The sequence below is a fragment of the Equus przewalskii genome, chromosome 23, assembly GCF_037783145.1.
Source record: "Equus przewalskii isolate Varuska chromosome 23, EquPr2, whole genome shotgun sequence".
NCBI lineage: Eukaryota > Metazoa > Chordata > Mammalia > Perissodactyla > Equidae > Equus > Equus przewalskii.
In genome coordinates, this window is record NC_091853.1 from 13,225,701 (window position 1) to 13,249,236 (window position 23,536).

General features: G+C 38.9%; 1 protein-coding gene across 10 annotated transcripts in view; it reads left to right on the forward strand.

Annotated features, from left to right (window-relative positions):
• Positions 1–643: 643 nt before the first annotated feature.
• AXDND1 (axonemal dynein light chain domain containing 1) overlaps positions 644–23,536 on the forward strand; it is an 81,046-nt gene continuing 58,153 nt past the window's right edge. For 5 of the 10 annotated variants that reach the window (XM_008543497.2, XM_070591696.1, XM_070591695.1 and 2 more), the window contains exons 1-8: positions 644–1,010; positions 1,392–1,597; positions 2,961–3,133; positions 3,546–3,649; positions 10,160–10,280; positions 10,897–10,982; positions 21,418–21,474; positions 23,043–23,145. In XM_008543497.2, the coding sequence (XP_008541719.2) occupies positions 1,504–1,597; positions 2,961–3,133; positions 3,546–3,649; positions 10,160–10,280; positions 10,897–10,982; positions 21,418–21,474; positions 23,043–23,145 (738 nt within the window). In that variant the 5' untranslated portion in view covers positions 644–1,010; positions 1,392–1,503. Of the gene's footprint in view, positions 1,038–1,165; positions 1,598–2,960; positions 3,134–3,545; positions 3,650–10,159; positions 10,281–10,896; positions 10,983–21,417; positions 21,475–23,042; positions 23,146–23,536 lie in introns of those variants that run through there. The other 5 variants (XM_070591688.1, XM_070591697.1, XM_070591689.1 and 2 more) reach the window with 4 other exon arrangements.

Genomic DNA, 23,536 nt, shown 5'->3' on the forward strand with positions numbered 1-23,536 from the left:
CTTAAATTACTCACTTTTCCTTAACACTAATCATTTATCTCCACACTTCAGACGGCCCTGCCCTTCAGCCCATAAATTCTGCCTCAAGCCCTGGATCTGAGAGCCGATGCCTCCTGTCTCCTTGCAGATCCATCCAGCAATAATGCTGATTTCTTTTCCCAAAAGCTGATGCTGTAGTAATTGGCTTTTTTTATGCTCATTGGGTAGGAGAACCCCATTCTTGTGCAGTAACATTACCTAGGAAACCAGAAACCAGAGAGTTAAAGTCTATCAACACAGAAGCAATAGAACTGTCCAGCTGATTTTCAAAATCATGTATTGAAATTGTGCCAGGCACTGTGCTTGGGAGTATGACCACTGAACAAGATAAGGTTTCTTCCTTCCTGAAATTTATTTTCTATACTAGACGCATCTAGACGCTGGGATTCCACCAGCATTATTTGGCATTAAGGCTCCATCTTAATACAAAACGATCCCTGGTGGCGGTGAGGAGCGGGGTCTCACCTCCTCGGTGCTAATGCGTTTATCACATTCTATCCTGAGAACAGGTATTTAAGCAAGAAGACCAAATGGTTTTGCTTGGGTTGGCTCCGTCTAAAGTGCCAAAAAAAAAGAGTCTCGACCCAGGAAGGCCTTCCGCATGCTCCGGGGGCGGTGCTTGGGTCCAAGGAAGACCATCAAAATGTCAAAGACGGGGCAGCATCCAAAATAAAGCCTCAACTGATGGGGGACGGGGAGAGAGACCCCGGCCACCACTAGCGCCTGCGCATAGGGCTCGGCCTGCGGGCGGGAGTCCAGGGATCAAGACACTTTCCGACTCCGTGAGAGGGGCCTCGTTACTCATTTTTATTCTCTGTTGCGACTGCACCTGTGCCGTTGGGATTGTTTCTTACGGTCTCCTTCCTTCGCCGGCACCTCCGAAGGCAGCCCCGGTCGCGGATTGCGAAGGCTCGGGGTCCTGGGTTTCCATGACGACACGCAGGCGTTCCAGGAAAAGGCGAGGCCACAAGGTACCTGGCGGGAAACACAATTTACGGGTATGGGTTGCGAGTGTCCGATTCCCATCGCTTGTGAGGCCGAAACGGCGGGAACTGTGCCCGGCCCCGAGTCCGCGGAGCTGGCGGGCGCGAGGGCGCTGCCTGTGGGCCAGGCCGGGAGCCGAGACGACCGGCCTGGAGCGAGGGCGCCGGCGGCTGGTGCCGGCGGTTGCGGGCTGGGCCGAGGGTGTCCTTCCCGGCCTGGGCCCCGGCCCTGACCACAGGCTTCTTGGGCGCCTCCGATGACCTGCGAGAAGACAGAGGTCTCCCCAAGGAAGGAAAACCCACGCTAGATGAATTGTCAACTCCGATCTTAACATAAGCATTTAACAAGTCTCATTTTTCTGTCTGCAGGACAATGTGGCAGCCCTGCCAAGTCCCGGCACCCCGCTGACTTGTTTCTAGGTTAGCTTTATGGAGAGAGATTTCAAATTACTAACGGGAGTGCTAGGAGACATTGTTTATTATGTCTCTCCCGAAAACGCCCTCCAAATTGCCGAACTCCGCCTCGACGCCTGAGGGCAAAAAGTTAAAAGTCTCTGCACCCAAGGAAGAGACAGGTAAAGTTCTTCAAGGATTCCCGCAAATAGTCATGGCCACAGGCGGAAATCACAGTCCGTTCACCGTTTTCCTTGATCTGAGATTTCAGGATACGTTAGCTTCGTTTCCCAATACACTTGTTTCAGTAAAATCAAAAGCTGTTCCTTTCATAGTATTTTGAGTCAGAGTCCTGTGTCGCTACTCCACCCAAGGGCTGTATTTCTAATTTTTTTTCAAATGCTGATGAGTTATATTGTTTTAAATTCGCTCTACTTTAAATACCAATACCACTTATATGAAACTACTTTTTTGGATACCTGGTCTCTGACTTTAAGGAACTAGTTTGTATCAGGTTTTAATAATTATTCTAAATGAAGATAATTCCTTGTTTATGATTTTTATTCATATACAGATAAGTGCAGATCTGTCCTAGAATAAGAATCAGTTAGACCCATTCCTACCCCTGCTAACGCTTCCTCCCGCTCATCTCATCTTGGTTTTACGGGAGATTGTGCTAAAGCCCCCACCGAACCATTTTGTGCTTCCGCTCCCCATCCCCGCGCCCCCGTCCTCTGATATTCTAAATCTATCCCAAACTCTCAAGAGAGAGAGATTTGGTTATGTGAACTTGGGAGGTCTTGATGGTGATCAAAGCATGAGACCTCATTATAGAAATTAACATAAGCCACACGGTGGGAGGGGCATAGATTAGTGGAGAGTTCTTTAAGAGCCCGACTCTCCTTGACTGACTTCAGAGATGACCTTTTCCTGTATAGCCCTCCCGCCTACGTTTATAACCCCATCGCCCTGGTCGAGCTGAGTAGAAGGCTCTTTCTAGTGTTCTTACTCTACCAATTTGCTCAGGTTCTTCTCTCTTCACTTCCAACAATCCCAACTCTACTTTTACATTTTAACCCAACTCAGATCCCTTCCGCTCTATGAATGCCCCGATTTAATGCAATTGTTCTCACCTTTGAACTTATACAGAAAAAATTACTCAATAATTTGACAGTTTTGAGGAGAGGAGATTTCTTTTGTGTTTTTCATATCAAAGGGAAATTAGACATTCATCTTAAGGCTATCCTAGTTAATTGAGTAAGTGAAGTGAGTTTTAATTTTCAACTTTGAATTTAGAATAACAGAGGTTCATCTTTGTATCTGAGTTTTTGAACCCGTGTCTGATGTGTGAACAGGGCAGGCAATATGAGTTTCTTTTTCTTGACTAGATGATATTCAGTGTTTTTAAAGTTGTTACTATTCTTGGCAACCGGAAGCAGTGTTTCCTGGTTAGAAACATTTTGATGGGATTGATCAAGCAGCCTGTGAATCTCCAATTAACTCTGCAGAAAACTAGTCAGCGTTTCTTTCTCATTACTTTCTTAGGACTTCCTGAACTAAGGGAGAAAAGAAATATGGTGGATCGTTCAAAACCCCTTCCTACTTCCCTTCAGAACGAGTTCATCCCTGAGGAAGTTCTTCTTTCCCTGACCTATGCAGCCAATGCCGGTCCTTGTCCTGAAAACTTATTGCCCCCTAAGAAAATTAAAACTGCAAAGGTGTGTATATACATATAAAAAGTACTTGGGAACATTTATCTTTTCAGTATCCAGTTCATTAAGTATTTATTAAACATATCTTATATATTCTAGATTGTCTTAAAAATGTTTTAAAATTAATTTCCTAGATTGAAACTAAAACTAAAATTGAAAACTAAAATGCTCACATATTTCCATTAACCTGTTTTTATGGGATTTACCTAAATGATCATTACTACTCTTAGTCTTGATATATTTCTCTCACTGTTGAATTGGTCTAGTTTCAGTCTTTCTCCACAGTATTGAATAAAAATTCTGCTCTTTTTTCCATAGAATATGCAAATACTCAATATAAAACTCGAAACAATTAAGAATAGCTTTCATTTGTCTAGAGCGCCCTCTGCTGTGTATTTGTGTTTTTGCTTTTCCCCAGGGTACTCTTCTGCGCCCTGTTGACCCGGTCTGGCATCACCCTGTTCGAAGGAATAAGTTCAAATACCTGATTGACCATCCCGTTTCCCTTACTGGAGCTGGAAGGTAAAAAGGGAAGATAATGGGGTAGATGCAGATGAATGGAGTCATTTTCTCATTTTGTATGATTTCTTTGGGAGGGGCAGGGTTGGAAAAATCATAGAATCACAGATTTTAAAGCTTGAGTATATTTGATGAAGCAGAATACAATCTGAACAGGGCACAAGACCAGCTTTTTGTGTATGATTATTATCAGCAGGATGGCAATAGGGCTGGCGGTACCTACTTTTGGTTTAAGTTTACTTTTTTGCATGCTTGTCCCCTTACTCTCTGCTTCGTTGTACCCCAAAAAGGGACAAGATCAGACAGGCAGAATGCTGTCAGTGCTTCTTTTATTTGTACATCTGAAATGAGCTGGGTAATGTAGCTTCATGATGTGCAACCTTGAAAAAACAAGTGCTCAATCCCTGATTTTCTTCAAAGTGAACCCTTAGCTTTTACACGGTTTCAGATCAAATCAGCAAATACTATATGTGGTTTTTATATCATTCCTAAAAATATTCTAAATGTCAGAATTTTTCCTGTGAAGATTGTGACCTGCAATTTTCTATGTCAGGTCCATTTATCAGTTTACTCCCTGCATGTCCCTTACTGAAGTATCACTTCGTCTGAAAGAAATGTTTAAACTTATTAATCCTCAGGGAAATGATTTAGTCTTTCCGAGTTCCATTTTCTCACTCGTAAAAAGGCGATGATAGACTTGCTCCATTTCGTGTACCTTCAGGGATGTTGTAAAGCACAAATGAGATAATGGATACAAGAGCACTGGGAAAACTATATAGTACTATGTAAATATAAGGTGGTATTGCTCAGCTATGTCCCAGTGCTAGAAAACTGGCAGAAACTTGGCCTGTTGACTTTTGTGTCCTGGAGCTTTAGTGTCATCAAGTATCTGTACTGTATTTTACATCTTCAGATCGTGGCTATAATTATTAAGAGTAATTATCAGTAGTTATGAGATGTTTGAAGTACTCTGAAAAAATAATTAGCTATATCTGAATGTGGCAATAAACTGATATTAATGTTTTAATGTCAAATGACTTCTGACTTGGAATTTTTAAAATGTGAAGTTGTGTGTTGTGGCAGACAGGATAATGGCCTACCCCCAGAGTGTCTTCACTCTAATCCTCGGAACCTGTGAATACATATCTTATGTGGCAAAAGGGGCTTTGCAGACGTGATTAAGGTAAGGACCTTGAGATGGAGAGTGTCCTGGATCATGAGGAAGGGCCCAACCGAATCGCCCGAGTGTTAAAAGTGGAACAGGTAGGAAGTTGAATGGGTCAGAAAGATGAGACAAAAGACGGAGCAGCACAGATCCGAAACATGAGAGGGATTCACCCTGCTGTTGCTGGCTTGGAAGATGCAGGAAGGGAGGACACAAGCTAAGAACTGCCTTGGCCACTAGAAGCTGGGAATGGCCCTCGGCTGGCAACCAGCAAGGAAACAGGGATCTCAATCCAAGGACCGCGAGGAACTGAGTTCTATTTACAACCCAAATGGGCATGGAGGTGGATGGTCCCCTAGAGTATCCAGGAAGGAATGCAGCCCTGTCAACACCTTGATTTTAGCCCAGTGAGCCCTGTGTTGGACTTCTGACCTACAGAACTGTAAGATAATAAATCTGTGTTGTTTAAGCTGCTAAATTTCTGGTCACTTGTTATGGCACCAGTAGAAAATTGATAACATGTATGCACAATTAATAGAATTCATAACAAGAGGTAACTTTCTAGCAACCTTAAATATTCAGAGCACAGCAGTAAAATACAAAACGACCAAACAAATAGCCTCTGAGTAATATTTTTTGATAGCTCTCTCAGAGTTGAGTGCAGAAAATAAATACTCTAGACGTCTTAAGCAGGATATTGAGTATTTACCAAATTATTGGAAGGGCTAAAGGAGCGAGTGTGAAGCAATGCCTTTGGGAATAACTCCCAGAACAGAATGGAATTAACCCCTCATAGAGTCTACTGCCTCCAAGGCTGCCACAGAGTTCAGGAGTATGTTCCCTTGAATAGACGTTTGTCCAAGGAAGATAAAAATGGCCAATAGGCACATGAAAAGATGCTCAGCATCATTAGCCGTAAGGAAATGTAAATCAAATCACAATGAAATACTATTTCACACCCACTGGGATGACCAGAATCAAAAAGTGGATAATAACACATGTTAATGAGGATATAGGGGAATTGGAAGTGTCATGCATCGCTGGTGGGAATGTAAGATGGTGCAGCCTCTGTAGAAAGCAGTTTGGCAGTTCTTTAAAAAGTTAAACATAAGGGCTAGCCCCATGGTTTAGTGGCTAATTTTGGCACACTGCTTTGGCAGCCTGGGTTTGTGGGTTTGGATCCCAGGTGAGGACCTACACCACTCATCAGTCATGCTATGGCAGTGACCCACATAAAAAAAAGTTAAAGATAGAGTCACCATATGACCCAGTAATTCTCCTAGGTGTATACTCAAGACAATTGAAAACATATGTCTACACAAAAACTTTACATGAATATTCATGGCAGCGTTATTCATACGGCTAAAAAGTGGAAACAACCCAATTGTCCATTAATCGATCAAAGGATAAACAAAGTGTGGTATACAATGACATATTATTCAGCCATAAAAAGGAATGAAGTAGTGATACATGCTACAACATTGATGAACCTCGAAAACATGCTAAGTGAAAGAAGCCATTCACAAAAGGGCACATATTTGTATGTTTCTGGTTATATGAAATGTGCAGAATAGAGAAATCCATGGAGACAAAAAGTAGATTAGCAGTTGTTGGGGGCTAGCAGGACAGGAGAGTAGGGAATTACTGCTAACGGGTAAGGGGTTTCTTTTTGGGATGTTGAAAATATTCTGAAATTAGATACTGGTGATGGTTGTACAACTTCATGAATGTACTAGAAATTTATAAATTGGACTCTTTAAAAACTGGCCAGCCTGGTGGCATAGTGGTTAAGTTTGCATGCTCCACTTCAGCAGCCCAGGGTTCGTGGGTTCAGATCCCGAGTGCAGACCTACACACCGCTCATCAAGCCATGCTGTGGAGGCATCCCACATAAAATAGAGGAAGATTGGCACAGATGTTAGCTCAGTGACAATCTTTCTCGAGTAAAAAAGGGGAAAATTGGCAACAGATGTTAGCTCAGGGCCACTCTTCCTCATGAAAAAAAAAAAAGTGAATTTTATGATATGTGAATTATATTGCAATAAAAATATACCCCCTTAACTGTTATCCAAGGATCAGGAAGCTGACGTCAAGAAGCTGTCATTACTGCTGCTGTTGCTGCACTGCCTCTCTGGACCTGGGGAGCTGGAGGATGGACTCTGGAATGTCGCTTCAGGAAAACCACATTTTCATGATACTGCAGGCAGAATCAGCTAAAACATGGCAGGAAAATGGCTTCTGCCTCACTTCTACTTCCAAAATCTTGGAAAAGTACATCTACTGGTAGAACTTAGTTCACACCCAGAATCCTAGCTGCAGGAGTATCTAGGAAAGTGCTTTCCAACTTCTTCAATTCAAAGGGGGCGTCCAACACACCCCAGGGCCTGCTGTATTTCCGGACTGTCCTAGGCATTATAATTATACCCAGAGAGTCCTCAAGAAACTTCTAGCTTCTTAAGTCATAAGTTTTCTTAACAGCCACAAAGTTTTAAATACATTTTAAAAAGACTTAATGTTGCTTAAAAAGCATATGTCAGTTATTTGGAAAATTGATATCTCTGAAATATTTCATTCCCTGACAACTTCAGAGAAAAGACATGCTTATTTATGCTCATAACTCATCCAGTGAACATTGGAGAAAAATTTGAAGTATGAAATCAGTTTGATAATCTGGGGCCTGGAGAAAGGGATAAAGAATTTCTTAAAGTCTGATGAAGTTTAGTTTTTATGTTATAGCTAAGAATCAAAGTTCTGTTTTATTTCTTTGAATAAAAATAGATTTTCCAGAAAAGCGGAAGCAGGTGATTTGCCACAAAAGTTTTGTGAGAAATAAAACATATCTCTAATTATTTTTAAAAGAAAAATTATATTCCAACAAATAAGTAAAACATTTCCTCTAAAAATAAATTATATAAATAAAATACCCAATAGTTCAATAACAGAAACATAAAAGGCTCCTAAAATTACTCTTTGAGAAAATTTGTATGACAGTTACCAAACCAACATTTCCTTTAGAAAGATGTGTGTGTGTGTATGCATACGTATGAAACGTTCATTGTTCTGGCTAACAAAGTCATATTTGCCAACTTTTCTGTTATTGGTGTGATAAAAACTGATGTTCCATCATCCTGAGAGCAGCTTTTTTGTAAATAACTTTATTGAGATATCTTTGACACATAAAAATTGTTTATATTTAAGGTGTACAACTTGATAAATGTTTTGATAAATGTATACATTGTGAAAAGATCACCGCAATCAAGCTAAATAACTTATCCATCACCTCTGTATAGTTACCATTTGTGTGTGTGTATGTGTGGTGAGAGGATTAAATTTAAGATCTATTCTCAAAGCACATTCCAAGTAAACAATATAGTATCGTTAACTATCATCATGCTGTACATTACATCTCCAGAACTCATTCATCTTGCATAATGAAACTTTGTACCGTTTGACCAACATCTCATTTCCCTCTCCACCTCCATTCCCTCACCTTACAAATAAGTGAGATGATGCACCATTTGTCTTCCTCTCTCTGGCTTATTTCACTTAGTATAATGTTCTCCAGGTTCATCTATATTGTCACAAATGGCAGGATTTCCTTCTTTTTTTAAGGCTGAATAACATTCTGTTGTACATACACACCACGTTTTCTATATCCATTCTTTTGCTGACAGACATTTAGGTTGTTTCCATGTCTTGGTTGTTGTGAAGAATGCTGCAGTGAACATGGAAGTGCAGGTTTCTCCTCAAGATCCACACTTCATTTCGTTTGGATCTAAACCCAGAAGTGGGGCTGCTGGATCATACGGTCGTTCTATATTTTTTTTTTGTTTTTGAGGAAGATTAACCCTGAGCTAACTGCTGCCAATCCTCCTCTTTTTGCTGAGGAAGCCTGGCCCTGAGCTAACATCCGTGCCCATCTTCCTCTACTCTATATGTGGGACACCTACCACAGCATGGCGTGCCAAGTGGTGCCATGTCCACACCCGGGATCCAAACCAGCGAACCCTGGGCCTCCGAAGCAGAACATGCGCACTTAACTGCTGCGCCACCAGGCCGGCCCCTATTTTTTATTTTTTTGACAAACATCTATACTGTTTTCCTTAAAGGCTGTACCCATTAAAACTGGGGAGAGGGGCAGAGACATCTGGAAATTATATGCAGTAAGTGGCATGATTATAACTGTGCTATAGGGAGATGAATCTGGCAGAAGTAGAATTTAGAATATGCTAGAGAGACTTGAGAATCCACAAAAAAGTAATGACAATTTAGACTAGTGATTTGGTATCGGCAAGAGACAAGAGGACCAACCACTAGAATGATATGAGGGTGGCTCTAAAAGTGAGTGATGGATGGATATTGAGGGCAAAGGATGGGAAGGAATCAGTTATGGATGCTGAGATTTTGCATAGTAGAGTGGTGGTGCTAGCTGAAAGAATTAGTGAATATAGGAGGGTGAAAAGTTAGAATGGTGGGAAGATCATTCACTTGTATCTAGAGGTAGCAAATGTGATCAGGAGAGATTTGATGGCATTGCCAAGGGAGAAAGTGTAAGGAAAGAAGAACAGAGAGATGAGGACAAAATATTGTGGAGCATTTTCTTTTAATAGGCAGGAGGTCACAGAGAAGTCCAAGAAGGAGTAGTTGGGATGAAAGAACCAGGAGAGTCCAGTGACACAGAAGATAGAGGAAAGGAGAGTGTTGTTAAAAAGAGAGGTGATCAACCCTGGAAAATATCCCAGGAAAATAGTGGAAGATAAACTTAGCAGCGGAAAGTTGTCATCAGCTTTCTGAGAATGGTTTCGGAAGAGAGAGAGGGGTAGAAATCAGATTGCAGAGAAATTTCAAGAAATCCGATGCTTAAAAGAAAGTGAGAGTTAGATTGATCGATTGGTTGATAGATAGATCATGATAACATGACCAAATGCATGGTCAAGGGAAGATTTTTAGGAGGGGGAAAGTCCTGAGTTATAGACAAAGGAATATTCCGAGAGAAGAGGAGATACACAGAAATTATGATTGGTGGAATGAGATCCCTGAGGATGTGGGCAAAGATGAAATCAAGGACCTAAGTGGAGGAAATAACCCTGGGGAAGAGAACACATATTAACCTGAGATTGAAGGAAAGGAAAGAATTTGTGAGGTGAATGAGAAATTTGAGGTGGAGAAGAGAAAGATGTGAGGGGAAACTCGCGTCTAATGTGTCAGCCTTCCTAGTAAAGGGTGAGGTAAGGAGACCAGGTTTCTACCCCTTTTTACCGCTAAAAGAATGTGTGTGGACCTTACCTACTCTTATCCAGTAGCCAGACAGGAATTTTATTTTTAATTATACTTTTCTTATTTTTTAGGGATATTTCTTTCCTGTATGATGTTAAATACGTTAAAGGAGAGACTAGGGAGTGTACAGTTTTCCCCCCACATTTGGACTGTTCATTACAGCCACATGATGGTGTCATTGTGCCTCATAAGGTAAATACAGTATTTGACAAATAATTTCCTCTCCTTCTTTCTACTTTAAAAACAAAATCATTTCCCCAAAAGATAAAGCAATGTCATACAATAATAACCTGCATTGCTTATAAGTTTTTGTAGCACTGTCTAATTATTTCTAGAAAAGAGTTTTTAGTGGGAAAAGATCAAAGATATTTTAAGCCATTTTCCAAACTACAGTTATCCACTTTAATCTAGACAATACAATATAGGAGACTAGTTTTTGTTTTTGTTTTTTTTTTTTAGAAATCCACAGTTTAAAGTTGTGAAATTCTTATTTTTGGCATGTTGCTGAAGTGGATTTTAAATTCCTACTGAATTTTAATGCGTCATTAGATTTCTGAATATATGGGACATGTGCAACTAATACTAAAACCAAAGTTGCTCTTTAATTCATGGTTATTTTTTTAATGTATGCTCCGATAAAAGTTTTTTGCTACTTGTCATGACCCATATTCCTAATATTGTTACTTCTGTAATTAGAATCTCTTAACTTAATAAATAGTATCCCATTGCTGTAGGAATTAGGATTTGTGCAACTCTGTTTTTCTTGTCTATTAATGTTTCTTTTTGTCATTATTTCTTTTTTTTTCAGCCAAAGAAACTAACGGATACTTTGATTCCTGAAGAATTTCATATTGTGTCAAATACAGGAGTTTCTGGTTTGGAGTGTTACGATGAGTGAGTACTATTATATATACTGACTATCTGACAAGTTGCACTGTTTCTTCCTTCCCAGACATAGAGGCACCTGAGAATAGTTCACTCATGTTCCTAGGCATTATCTACACTAAAATGAGGAAGCATTTGGCCTACCATCCTAAGACAATTTAAGAAAAGTATCCAAAACTAATGAAAAACTCTTACTTGAACGAGTTTGGGATTTTAGTGATTAAATTGTTCTATGTGTTTTCCTACTGTGTAATATTGAATTTAAAAAAATAGATCTTTGATGGGCAAAAACTGAGCGCCATCCCATCCGAACAAGAACGAGACAAGGATGCCCTCTATCACCACTCTTATTTAACATAGTTCTGGAGGTCCTGGCCAGAGCAATCAGGCAAGAAAAAGGAATAAAAGGAATCCAAATGGGGGGGAAGAAGTGAAACTCTCGCTGTTCGCAGATGACATGATCTTATATATAGATAACCCCAAAGAATCCATTGGAAAACTTTTAGAAGTAATCAACAACTACAGCAAAGTTGCAGGGTATAAAATCAATTTACATAAATCAGTAGCATTTCTATACTCTAATAATGAACTAACAGAAAAAAAACTCAAGAACACAATACCATTCACAATCGCAACAAAAAGAATAAAATACCTCGGGGTGAATTTAACTAAGGAAGTGAAAGACCTGTACAATGAAAATTACAAGGCTTTTCTGAAAGAAATAGATGACGACATAAAGAGATGGAAAGACATTCCATGCACATGGATTGGAAGAATAAACATAGTTAAAATGTCCATTCTACCTAAAGCAATCTACAGATTCAATGCCATCCCAATCAGAATCCCAATGACATTCTTTACAGAAATAGAACAAAGAATCCTAAAATTCATATGGGGCAACAAAAGACCGCGAATTGCTAAAGCAATCCTGAGAAAAAAGAACAAAGCTGGAGGCATCACAATCCCTGACTTCAAAACATACTACAAAGCTACAGTAATCAAAACAGCATGGAACTGGTACAAAAACAGGTGCACAGATCAATGGAACAGAATTGAAAGCCCAGAAATAAAACCACACATCTCTGGACAGCTAATCTTTGACAAAGGAGCTGAGGGCCTACAATAGAGAAAAGAAAGTCTTTTCAACAAATGGTGCTGGGAAAACTGGAAAGCCACATGTAAAAGAATGAAAATTGGCCATTCTTTTTCATCATTCACCAAAATAAACTCAAAATGGATCAAAGACCTAAAGCTGAGACCTGAAACCATAAGGCTTCTAGAAGAAAATGTAGGCAGTACACTCTTTGACATCAGTATTAAAAGAATCTTTTCGGACACCATGTCTTCTCAGACAAGGGAAACAATAGAAAGAATAAACAAATGGGACTTCATCAGACTAAAGAGCTTCTTCAAGGCAAAGGAAAACAGGATTGAAACGAAAAAACAACCCACTAACTGGGAGAAAATATTTGCAAGTAATACATCTGACAAAGGCTTAATATCCATCATATATAAAGAACTCACACAACTCAACAACAAAACATTAAATAACTCCATCAAAAAATGGGCAGGAGACATGAACAGATGTTTCTCCAAAGAAGATATACAGATGGCCAATAGGCACATGAAAAGATGTTCATCATCGCTGTGCATCAGGGAAATGCAAATCAAAACTACACTAAGATATCACCTTACACCCATTAGAATGACAAAAATAACTAAAACAAATAGTAACAAATGTTGGAGAGGTTGTGGAGAAAAAGGAACCCTCATACACTGCTGGTGGGAATGCAAACTGGTGCAGCCACTATGGAAAACAGTAGGGAGATTCCTCAAAAAATTAAAAATAGAACTACCATATGATCCAACTATTCCACTACTGGGTAGCTATCCAAAGAGCTTGAAGTCAGCAATCCCAAAAGTCCTGTGCACCCCAATGTTTATTGCAGCATTATTTACAATCGCCAAGATGTGGAAGCAACCTAAGTGCCCATCAACAGATGACTGGATAAAGAAAATGTGGTACATATATACAGTGGAATACTACTCAGCCGTAAAAAAGAACAAAATCGTCCCATTTGAAACAACATGGATGGACCTTGAGGGAACTGTGTTAAGTGAAATAAGCCAGATAGAAAAGGACAATCTCTGTATGACTCCACTCATATGAGGACTTTAAACCTGTGGACCAAGAGAACAGATTAGTGGCTACCAGGGGAAATGTGGGGTGGGGGGTGGGCACAAAGGGTGAAGGGTTGCACCTACAACACAACTGACAGACAATAACATACAACTGAAATTTCACAAGATTGTAACCTATCATTAACTCAATAAAAAGTTAAAAAGAACAAAAATAGATCTTTGTTCTGAATGCTTGACTATGCCTCTTTAGGAATGGTTTTGAACAATGACTATGGAGACAAAGGAAAGTAGCCCTCTAAGCTGGAATCTCATAATACACGCTCTGGGGCTTAGGTCAAGACTGCAGACTAGTCATCTCAAGTTTTCTTTGATTCGTGTTTATGTGATTAAAAATGGGATCTTAACAAACTAGAACTTTGGACTAAGGTTATAATAAAATATCCAGAAGCTGTCACTCTTTTTGCCTTATCCAATACATATGTTACATGGCACTTCCTTATGATGGTGGGTTTCAGAACAATATTTTTCCAAAGAGAACTAAATGGAACTAATTTTTTGGGTAACTTTTTATTTTTATATAATTTCAAGATTATAAAAAAGTTACAAAAATATGACAAGGAACTCCTATGTACCCTTTATCCTGACTCACTGAGTGTTTACATTTTTCCTCTTTTGCTCTAATATACATGTGCATGCACACACACATATATTTTTAAACTATTCAAGAGTAAATTGGAGGACAAGAGTGACGTCAGCAACATGGCAGAGTGAGCTGTTCCCTTTATGTCTCCCCCTTCAAACTACCACTAAATGGATGTTCATTGATCAACTGAGGACACCCCACACAGCACAATAGGATTCCTGAGAGACATGTGCAGCTATACATCTGAACATGGATGGACTACCCCCAGAGAGGTAGTAGAGATAGGTGAGCACTCTCTGGCCCCTAGCAAACCTGTGCATGTGTCAGACTGCTCTCCCAGCTGGAGCACCCGTAGCACTGCTGCAGCCCTGAGGGTGGGAGTGCATCTCAGTGCAACTGTGGGAACAGGTAACAGCAACCCTGAACCCCTGCATGCTTGCTTTCCAACCTGGTGAGAGAGCCCACAGTGCTGCCCCAGTCCCCATGGAGTGGCCTAGGCTTGGACCCAGTGGGCAGGCCCCACCCACCAAGCACAACAGTTGGTGTGGTGGATATGTGCATCCAGGTGAACGAGTTCCCAGCAACTGCAAATGCCTATAGTACTCCTGTGGCCCCTAACTGGGGAATGCATCTTGGCAGGACTGTGGGAGCAGGTGGCAGCAGCCCTGAGTCCCTGTGTGATCAGTTTCCCATCTGGTGGGGGGGCCCACAGTGCTGCCCTCATCCCCAGGGAGTGGCCCAGACTCGGAACCAGTGGAGAGACCCCACCAACCAAGCACAAGAACTAGTGTGACCTAGGAGGACACAGTGGTGGATCTGTGCACCTGGTTGACTGGGTTCCTGGCTGCTGTGAAAGCCCATAGTACTGCTACAGCCCCAAAGTGGGGAACATGTCTCAGTAGGACTGTGGGAGCAGGTGGCAGCAGCCCTGAGCCCCCGCATGATCACTTTCCCATTCAGTGGGAGGGCCCACAGGGCCACTGTAGTCCCAAGGAGTGGCCCAGTCTCAGACAGGCACAGAAGACAGGGATCATGGTGGGCTCAGCATACACAGCTCCTGCTGCCTCCCCAGTGGTGGCAAATGGAATCTGCAGCTCGATACCATCATTATGCAAAGGCACAAATCCACCCCATCAAATACTATGAAGAGGTATATTAATACTCCAGATGAGAAGGAAACAGACAAACACCCAGAAATCAATCCTGAAGGAACAGAAATTTATAGTCTAAATGACAGAGAACTCAAAATAGCTATCATAAAAAACTCAAGTTACAAGAGAACTCAGAAAGACAGTTTGATGAAATCAGGAATAAAATTAATGAACAGAGGGAATTCTTCACAAAAGAAATTGGTTTTTAAGGAAAAACCAATCAGAAATGTTGGAGATGAAAAACACAATGAATGAAATAAAGAAAAATCTGGACTCCCTAAATAATAGAGCTGATATTATGGAGCACCGAATTAGCAATTTAGAGGACAGAAAATAGATGCTTCAGATGGAAGAGGAGAGAGAACTAAGACTAAAAAGAAATGAAGAAATTCTCTGAGAAATATCCAACTCAATAAGGAAATGCAACATAAAGATTATAGGTATTCAAGAGGGAGAAGAGGGTGAGAAAGAACAGAGAGATTGATCAAAGATATAGTAGCTGAAAACTTCCCAGACGTGGGGAAGGGGCTGGAATTACATGTAAAAGAAGCTAATAGAACTTCTAATTACATCAATGTAAAAAGACCTTATCCAAGGCATATATTAGTAAAACTGGAAAAAGTGAATGACAAAGAAAAAATATTAAGTGCAGCAAGGCAGAAGAAAATAACCTACAAAGGAACCCTCATTAGGCTTTTAGCAGATTTCTCAGCAGAAATCTTATGGGCTAAGAGAGAGTGGAACAATATATTCAAAATTCTGAAAGACAAAAGCTTTCAGTCAAGAATACTCTATCCACCAAAAATATCCTTCAGACATGATGGAGAAATAAAAACTTTCCCAGATAAACAAAAGCTGAGGGAGTTCATCACCACAAGAGCCCTGCTACAAGAAATGATCAAGAAGGCCCTCATCCCTGAAAAAAAAAAAAGAAAGGATTTTCAAAGCCTTAAGCAAGGAGATAAATAGACAGACAAAATCAGAAAATTTCAGCTCTCTATCAGAACAGATTAGCAAACACTTAATTATAACATTAAAGATAAAGGGAAGGAAAACATCAAGAATAACTATAATCACTTCATTTTAACCATGAACTCACAACACAAAACAGAATAAGTTGAGACAATAATAACTTAGATGGGGAAGAGGAAAGGGATGGAACCTGCTTAGACTAAGGAAATAAGATTCTATCAGAAAATGGACTATCTCATCTACAAGATATTTTATACAAACCTCATGGTAACCACTAAAAAAAATCAGAACAGACACAAATGATAAATAATGAGAAAACCATCATATAGAGCCAGAAAACTGAATTGGCAATCCCAAATACACAGGATGAGAAACAAGATAAATACAGAACAACTGGAAAACAAGTGATAAAATGGCAGCATTAAGCCCTCATATATCAATAATCACTCTAAATGTAAATGGATTGAATTCTCCAATCAAAAGACACAGAGTGGTGGGATGGATTGAAAAACAAGACCAAACAATATCCTGCCTCTAGGAAACACAGCTCTAAAGACAAACACAGGCTCAGAGTGAAGGGATGGAAGACGATACTCCAAGGTAATGGCAAATGAAGGCAGATTTTGCCATACTTATATCAGAGAAAGTAGACTTCAAGATAAAAAAGACAATCAGAGGCAAAGAGGAGAAGTATATAATGATAAAAGGGACACTCCACCAAGAGGACATAACACTTATAAATATATATGCACCTAACACAGGAGCACCAAAGTACATAAAGCACCTATTAATTGACCCAAATGGAGATATTAACAGCAACACAATAATTGTAGGGGACTGTAACACCCCACTTACATCAAAGGATAGATCATCCAGGCAGAAAGTCAACAAGGAAATAGTGGAACTAAACAAAAAACTTGACCAGATGGAGTTTATAGATATATATAGGACACTCCATCCAAAATCAGCAGAATACAAATTCTTCTCATGTGCACATGGAACATTCTTAAAGATAGGCCTTCTGTTGAGAAACAAGGCAAGCCTCAGTAAATTTAAGAAGTATTAAATCATAGAAAGCATCTTTTACAACCATAAGGCTATGAAACTAGAAATCAACTACAAAAAGAAAGCTGGGAAAGTGACAAACATGTGGAGACTAAACAACATGCTACTGAACAACCAATGAATCATGGAAGAAATTAAAGGAAGAGTCAAAAAATATCTGGAGACAAATGAAAATGAAAATACACCATACCAACTCATGTGGGATGCAACAAATCGGTCCTAAGAGGGAAATTCATAGCAATGCAGGCCCACCTTAACAAACAAGAAAAATGTCTAATAAGCAATCTTAAACTACAACTAACAGAACTAGAAAAAGAACAAACAAAGCCCAAAGTCAGCAGAAGGAGGGAAATAATAAAACTTAGAGCAGAATAAATGAAATTGAAACTGAAAAAACAGTAGAAAGGATCAATGAAACTAAGAGCTGGTTCTTTGAGAAGATAAACAAAATTGACAAACCCTTAGGCAGACTCACTAAGAAAAAAGAGAAAAGCTTCAAATAAATAAAATTAGAAATGACAGAGGAGAAATTACAATGGATACCACAGAAATACAAAGGATTCTAAGAGAATAATATGAAAAACTATATGCCAACAAATTGGACACTCTAGGAGAAATGGATAAATTCTTAGACTTATACAACCTCCCAAAACTGAAGCAATAAGAAATAGAGAATCTGAATAGACCAATCACAAGTAAAGAGATTGAAATAGTAAGCAAAAACCTCCCCCAAAAAAGTCCAGAACCAGAAGGCTTCTCTGGAGAATTCTACCAAACATTCAAAGAAGATTTAGTACCTCTCCTTCTCAAACTATGCCAAAAAATTGAGGAAGACAGAACACTTCCTAATACATTTTACAAGGCCAACATCACCCTGATCCCAAAGCCAGACAAGGACAACACAAAGAAGGAAAATTAGAGGTGTATACTGCTTCTGAACATAAATGCAAAAATCCTCAACAAAATATTGGGAAATTGAATACAGCAATACATTAAAAAAGATCATACACCACGATCAAGTGGGATTTGTACCAGGGACCCAGGGATGGCTCAACATCTGCAAATCAATCAATGTGATATACCACATTAAGAAAATGAGGAATAAAAACCAGATGATCATCACAATAGACACAGAGAAAGCATTTGAGATCCAACATCTATTTATGATAAAAACTCTCAATAAAATGGTTATAGAAGGAAAGTGCCTCAGCATAATAAAGGCCATATATGACAAACCCAGAGCCAACATCATACTCAATGGGGAAAAACTGAAAGCCATCCCTCTGAGAACAGGAACAAGACAAGGGTGCCCATTTTCACCACTCTTATTCAACATAGTACTGGGGGTTTTGGCCAGAGCACTTAGGCAAGAAAAAGGAATAAGAGGAATCCAAATTGGTAATGAAGAAGTGAAACTCTCACTGTTTGCATACGACATGATTTTATATATAGAAAACCCTAAAGAATCCATCAGAAAACTATTACAAATAATCAAAAACTACAGGAAAGTTGCAGGGTACAAAATTACCTTGCAAAAATCAGTTGCATTTCTATACTCTGATAACAAACTTACAAAGAGAACTCAAGAATACAATCCCATTTACAGTTGCAACAAAAATAAAATATGTAGGAATAAATTTTACCAAGGAAGTGAAAGACATATACAATGAAAACTATAAGACATTATTGAAAGAAATCGAGGATGACATAAAAAATGGAAAGACATTCCATACACATGGATTGGAAGAATAAACATAATTAAAATGTCCATACTACCTAGAGCAGTCTACAGATTCAACGCAATCCCATTCAGAATCCCAATCACATTCCTCACAGAAATAGAGTAAAGAATCCTAAAATTGATATGGGGCAACAAAAAACCCCAAATACTAAAACAATCCTGAGTAAAAAGGACAAAGTTGGAGGTATTACAGTCCCTGACTTCAAAATATACTGCAAAGCTGTAGCAATAAAACAGGAGGTACTGGCACAGAAACAGACACACAGGTCAATGGAACAGAACTGAAAGCCCAGAAATAAAACCACACATCTACAGACAGCTAATCTTCGACCAAGGAGCTAAGAACATACAAGGGAGAAAGGAGTCTATTCAATAAATGGTGTTGGGAAAACTGGACAGCCACATTGCAAAAGAATGAAAGTAGACCGTTATCTTTCACTATACACAAAAATAAACTCAAAATGGATCAAAGACTTGAAGGTAAGACATGAAATCATAAGACACCTAAAAGAAGATATAGGCAGTACACTCTTTAACATCAGTCTTAGAAGTACCTTTCCTAATACCATGTCTACTCAGCCAAGGGAAACAAAAGAAAAAATAAACAAGTGGGACTTCTTCAGACTAAAGAGCTTCTGCAAGGCAAAGGAAACCGTGAACAAAATCAAAAGACAACCTGCCAACTGGGAGAAAATATTTGTAAATCATGTATCTGACCAGGGGTTAATTTCCAAAATATACAAAGAACTCATACAACTCAACTACAAAAAAAACAAAAAACCTAGTCAAAAAGTGGACAGATCTGAACAGACATTTTTCCAAGGAAGATATACAGATGGCTAATGGGAAAATGAAAAGATGTTCAACATCACTAATCATTAGGGAAATGCAAATCAAAGCTACAATGTGATGTCACCTTACACGTGTTAGAATGACTCTAATTACCAAGATAGAAAAAAATATATTGGAGAGCATGTGGAGAAAAGGGAACCCTCATACACTGCTGGTGGGAATGCAAACTGGTGCAGCCACTATGGAAAACAGTATGGAGAATTCTCAAAAAATTGAAAATAGAAATACCGTATGACCCAGCTGTCCCACTACTGGGTATTTATCCAAAGAACTTGAAGTCAACAATTCAAAGAGACTTTGCAACCCTATGTTCATTGCAGTATTATTCACAATAGTCAAGATGTGGAAGCAACCCAAGTGCCATAGAATGATGGTGAACGAATGAATAAAGAAGATGTGGTGTGTGTGTGTATATATATATATATATACATATACATGATAGAGTAGTACTCAGCCATAAAAAAAGACAAAATCATCCCGTGCAACAACAAGGATGGAACTTGAGGGTATTATGTTAACCAAAATAAGGCAGATAGAGAAAGACAAACACTGCATGATTTCACTCATATGTGGAAGATAAACAAACACATGGACAAAAAGAACAGATTAGTGGTTACCAGAGGGGAGGGAGGGTGGGGGCTAGGCATGAAGGGTAAAGAGGCACATATTTATGGTGACTGACAAATAATGTACCACTGAAATTTCATAATGTTATAAACTATTATGACCTCAATTTTTAAAAAAAAGTAAATTGGAGACATCATGACCATTTATCACCAAATACTTTATTGTATATTTCCTAGCAACCCACTAGTTATAGATCTTTTTGATGACTTTTTTAAGCTCCATCATTTCTGCTATATTTATTAGTTGGCATTTTATCATATAGACTCATGGATTTCTATTTTATTCAGTGGTTTTTCTTTATTCTTATTTATTTTGGTGTTCACATTTTTCCAGATTTGGCCAATGCCAGCTCCTTTGAGCTGGCTCTTGTGTTCTTTGGACATGTCACTATCATTCTTTGAATGTTCCCTTATTTTCTGGCTCAACAAGTTTTCCAGGTTCGTCTTTCATTTCCCAACTCCAACTCTGGAATGAGCTCTGAGTCATTTCTACAAGGAGTACTGATTCCTTTTAGTGGTGATTGGTACTTAGGAAACAAGATCTGGATGTTAGATGTGCTCATTGCTCCTGGGGTATCATCACTTCTAGTGCCTCTCACCTACTCATTTTTGAAACTTTATTTTGAGTCTATATTCCCTGGAGATTCTTCACTGATCTAAATTCTGAAAATAGACCTTATTAACCAATGGTATTCCAACAAGGGGCAGAACAAAAGGAAATGCTTATTAACTAGGGGAAGAAAAAAGATACATAAATAATAATGAATTTAAAGGATTACCATGTGGCTGTAATGGTGATACTCATTTAGGTGTAACAAGCACTACCAGAGGAGAGAGAGGCTGGGAGTCAGGAAAGCTCAGTTCTAGTTTCCGTCTCTGCTTCTTATTAATTGTATAACTTGTTTAGTCACTTAACTTTATTGACTTCAGTGTTCTCAGAACATCTTTCCACCTTTGAAAATTTATGTTTTTTTAAAATGAATCAAGGAAATGTTCATATTGTGACATATTGAGGAATGTGATTGAAGCTCCTTTACTAAAAAAATGTTCCACATATGATAGATATTATTACATCTGTGTCTATATATGTCTAAGGCTATTTAGGTGTGACCTTGTGTGCAAAATGATGGACTTTCTGATTGCCTCCAAGCTTCTCACTTCCACGAGGTCTTGAGTTTGTCATGTTGTGACATGTGATAAATGGGCCAGATAATTTTCTTATAATAACATTTACCTGTCTTATTTACTGCAGCAAATATACTACTCTCCTCACAGACAGTGAAAATAGGCTATTGCTCTTCCCATCCATGTAAGTACAGTTTATTTTTGAAAGTGTTTCTCAGAAAGAATAACTATATACATATATATTCCTCTTTCTTGATACTTTATTACATAAAAAATATTAAAGTTACAGCAGAACCCCAAGACAATAATTGCCTACAATTCTGTTATCTAATCAATGTTTTCATTTGTCCAATTGCAATTTATTCAATTTTTGCATATTTATAATATTTAAGTGCTATAAGATGCTTTTATTTTTACAGTTTCAAATTTCTTTTTTCTGTTTTTAAATTTTATTTTATTGTGGTAACAATACTTAACATGACATCTACCCTCTTAAGAAATTTTTAAGTGTTCAATACAGTATTGTTAACCATAGGCACAATGTCGTAGATAGGTAGAACTTATTCACCTTGCATGACTGAAACTTTATGCCCATTGGTTAGTAATTTCCCATTTCCCTCTCCCCCAGCCCCTGGAAACCACCATTCCACTCTCTGACTCCATGAGTTTGACTATTTTAGATCCCCCATGTAAGTGGAATCATGCAGTATTTGTCCTTCTGTTACTGGCTTATTTCACTTAGCATAATGTCCTCCAGGCTCATCCATGTTGTTGCATATTGCAGAATTTCCTTTTTTTAAGGCTGAATAATATTCCATTGTATGTGTATATATATGTGTGTATATATGTGTGTGTGTGTGTGTGTATATATATATACACACACTACACCTTCTTTATCCATTCGTCCATCGGTGGACACTGAGGTTGTTTCTATGTCTTGACTATTGTGAATAGTGCTGTAGTGATCATGGGAGTGCTAGTATCTCTTTAAGATCCTGATTTCAGTTCTTTTGGATAAATGCTGAGAAGTGGGATTGCTGGATCATATATAAAATACTTTTATATTCTACATTTAACCATTAGTATTTCTCCATTTTGCTGATTCTTTTTTTTTCTTATTATCTCTCCTTTGTTCCTCTTCTTCTCTTACGTTGTAAAGTAACCAATATTAACAGCGTGGTGTTTCTCTCTCCACAGTTTTTCTATGTTCTTACAATCCTATACCATAGGTGTATAGAATTTTTTGAGGGGGAGCATTATTTTATTTTATGAAAAAGAGGATCATACTACTTGCATTTTTCTTGTTTTTGTGTGTGTGTGTTTTTTTTGAGGAAGATTAGCCCTGAGCTAACATCTGCCAATCCTCCTCTTTTTGCTGAGGAAGACTTGCCCTGAGCTAACACCCGTGCCCATCTTCCTCTACTTTATATGTGGGACGCCACGCACAGCATGGCGTGCCGAGCGGTGCCATGTCCACACCTGGGATCCGAACTGGCGAACCCCGGGCCGCCGAAGCGGAACCTGAGCGCTTAACTGCTGCACCACCAGCCGGCCCCAACTTTTTTTTTTTTTTTTTCACTATATTACTGATATCCAACTAGATCAGTACATATAGGTCTAAGGCTTTAAAATACCATTAATGTTCCATGTTATGTACACTTTCTTTATACATATTATAATCTTTTTGCCATTTGAGGATGACCTATTTTTTGTAACACTAATCACATAAGTCTGCCACCTTTAATCTTTTAGGAAACCTAATAAAAGAATAGAAGTGGTCCAGCTGAATGGCGTGATGGATACTATGCTTGAGAGGGCTGGTGTGGAAAATCAGGAATACACAGGGCCCACCAAGGTAACTGCAAAGGTCACTGTAACCGAGCGCGGGAGAGCGTGCGCTCTGGAGGTGGAGTGGCTGGACTGGAGGCTGGCCCTGCCGCTTATTAGCTGATGACCTTGGGCAAGTCATTTAATGTATTTGCGCCTCAATTTCTTCATCTGTAAATTAGAGATAATCGTATCTACCTCATAGGGTTGTTGTAGATTTTAAATCACCTAATGAATGTAAAGGGCTTAGAACAGTGCTTGGCATGTGGTAAACACTGTATAATTAATTGTTAGTGTTAGTATTATTGTATTACATTGACTATAAGGTACCATTGATTATATGACCCTTGTTATTTTATGTACCACTAAAAACACTGCCAATTAAACCATGCTTTCTTACCACTTATAATTTTTATTTT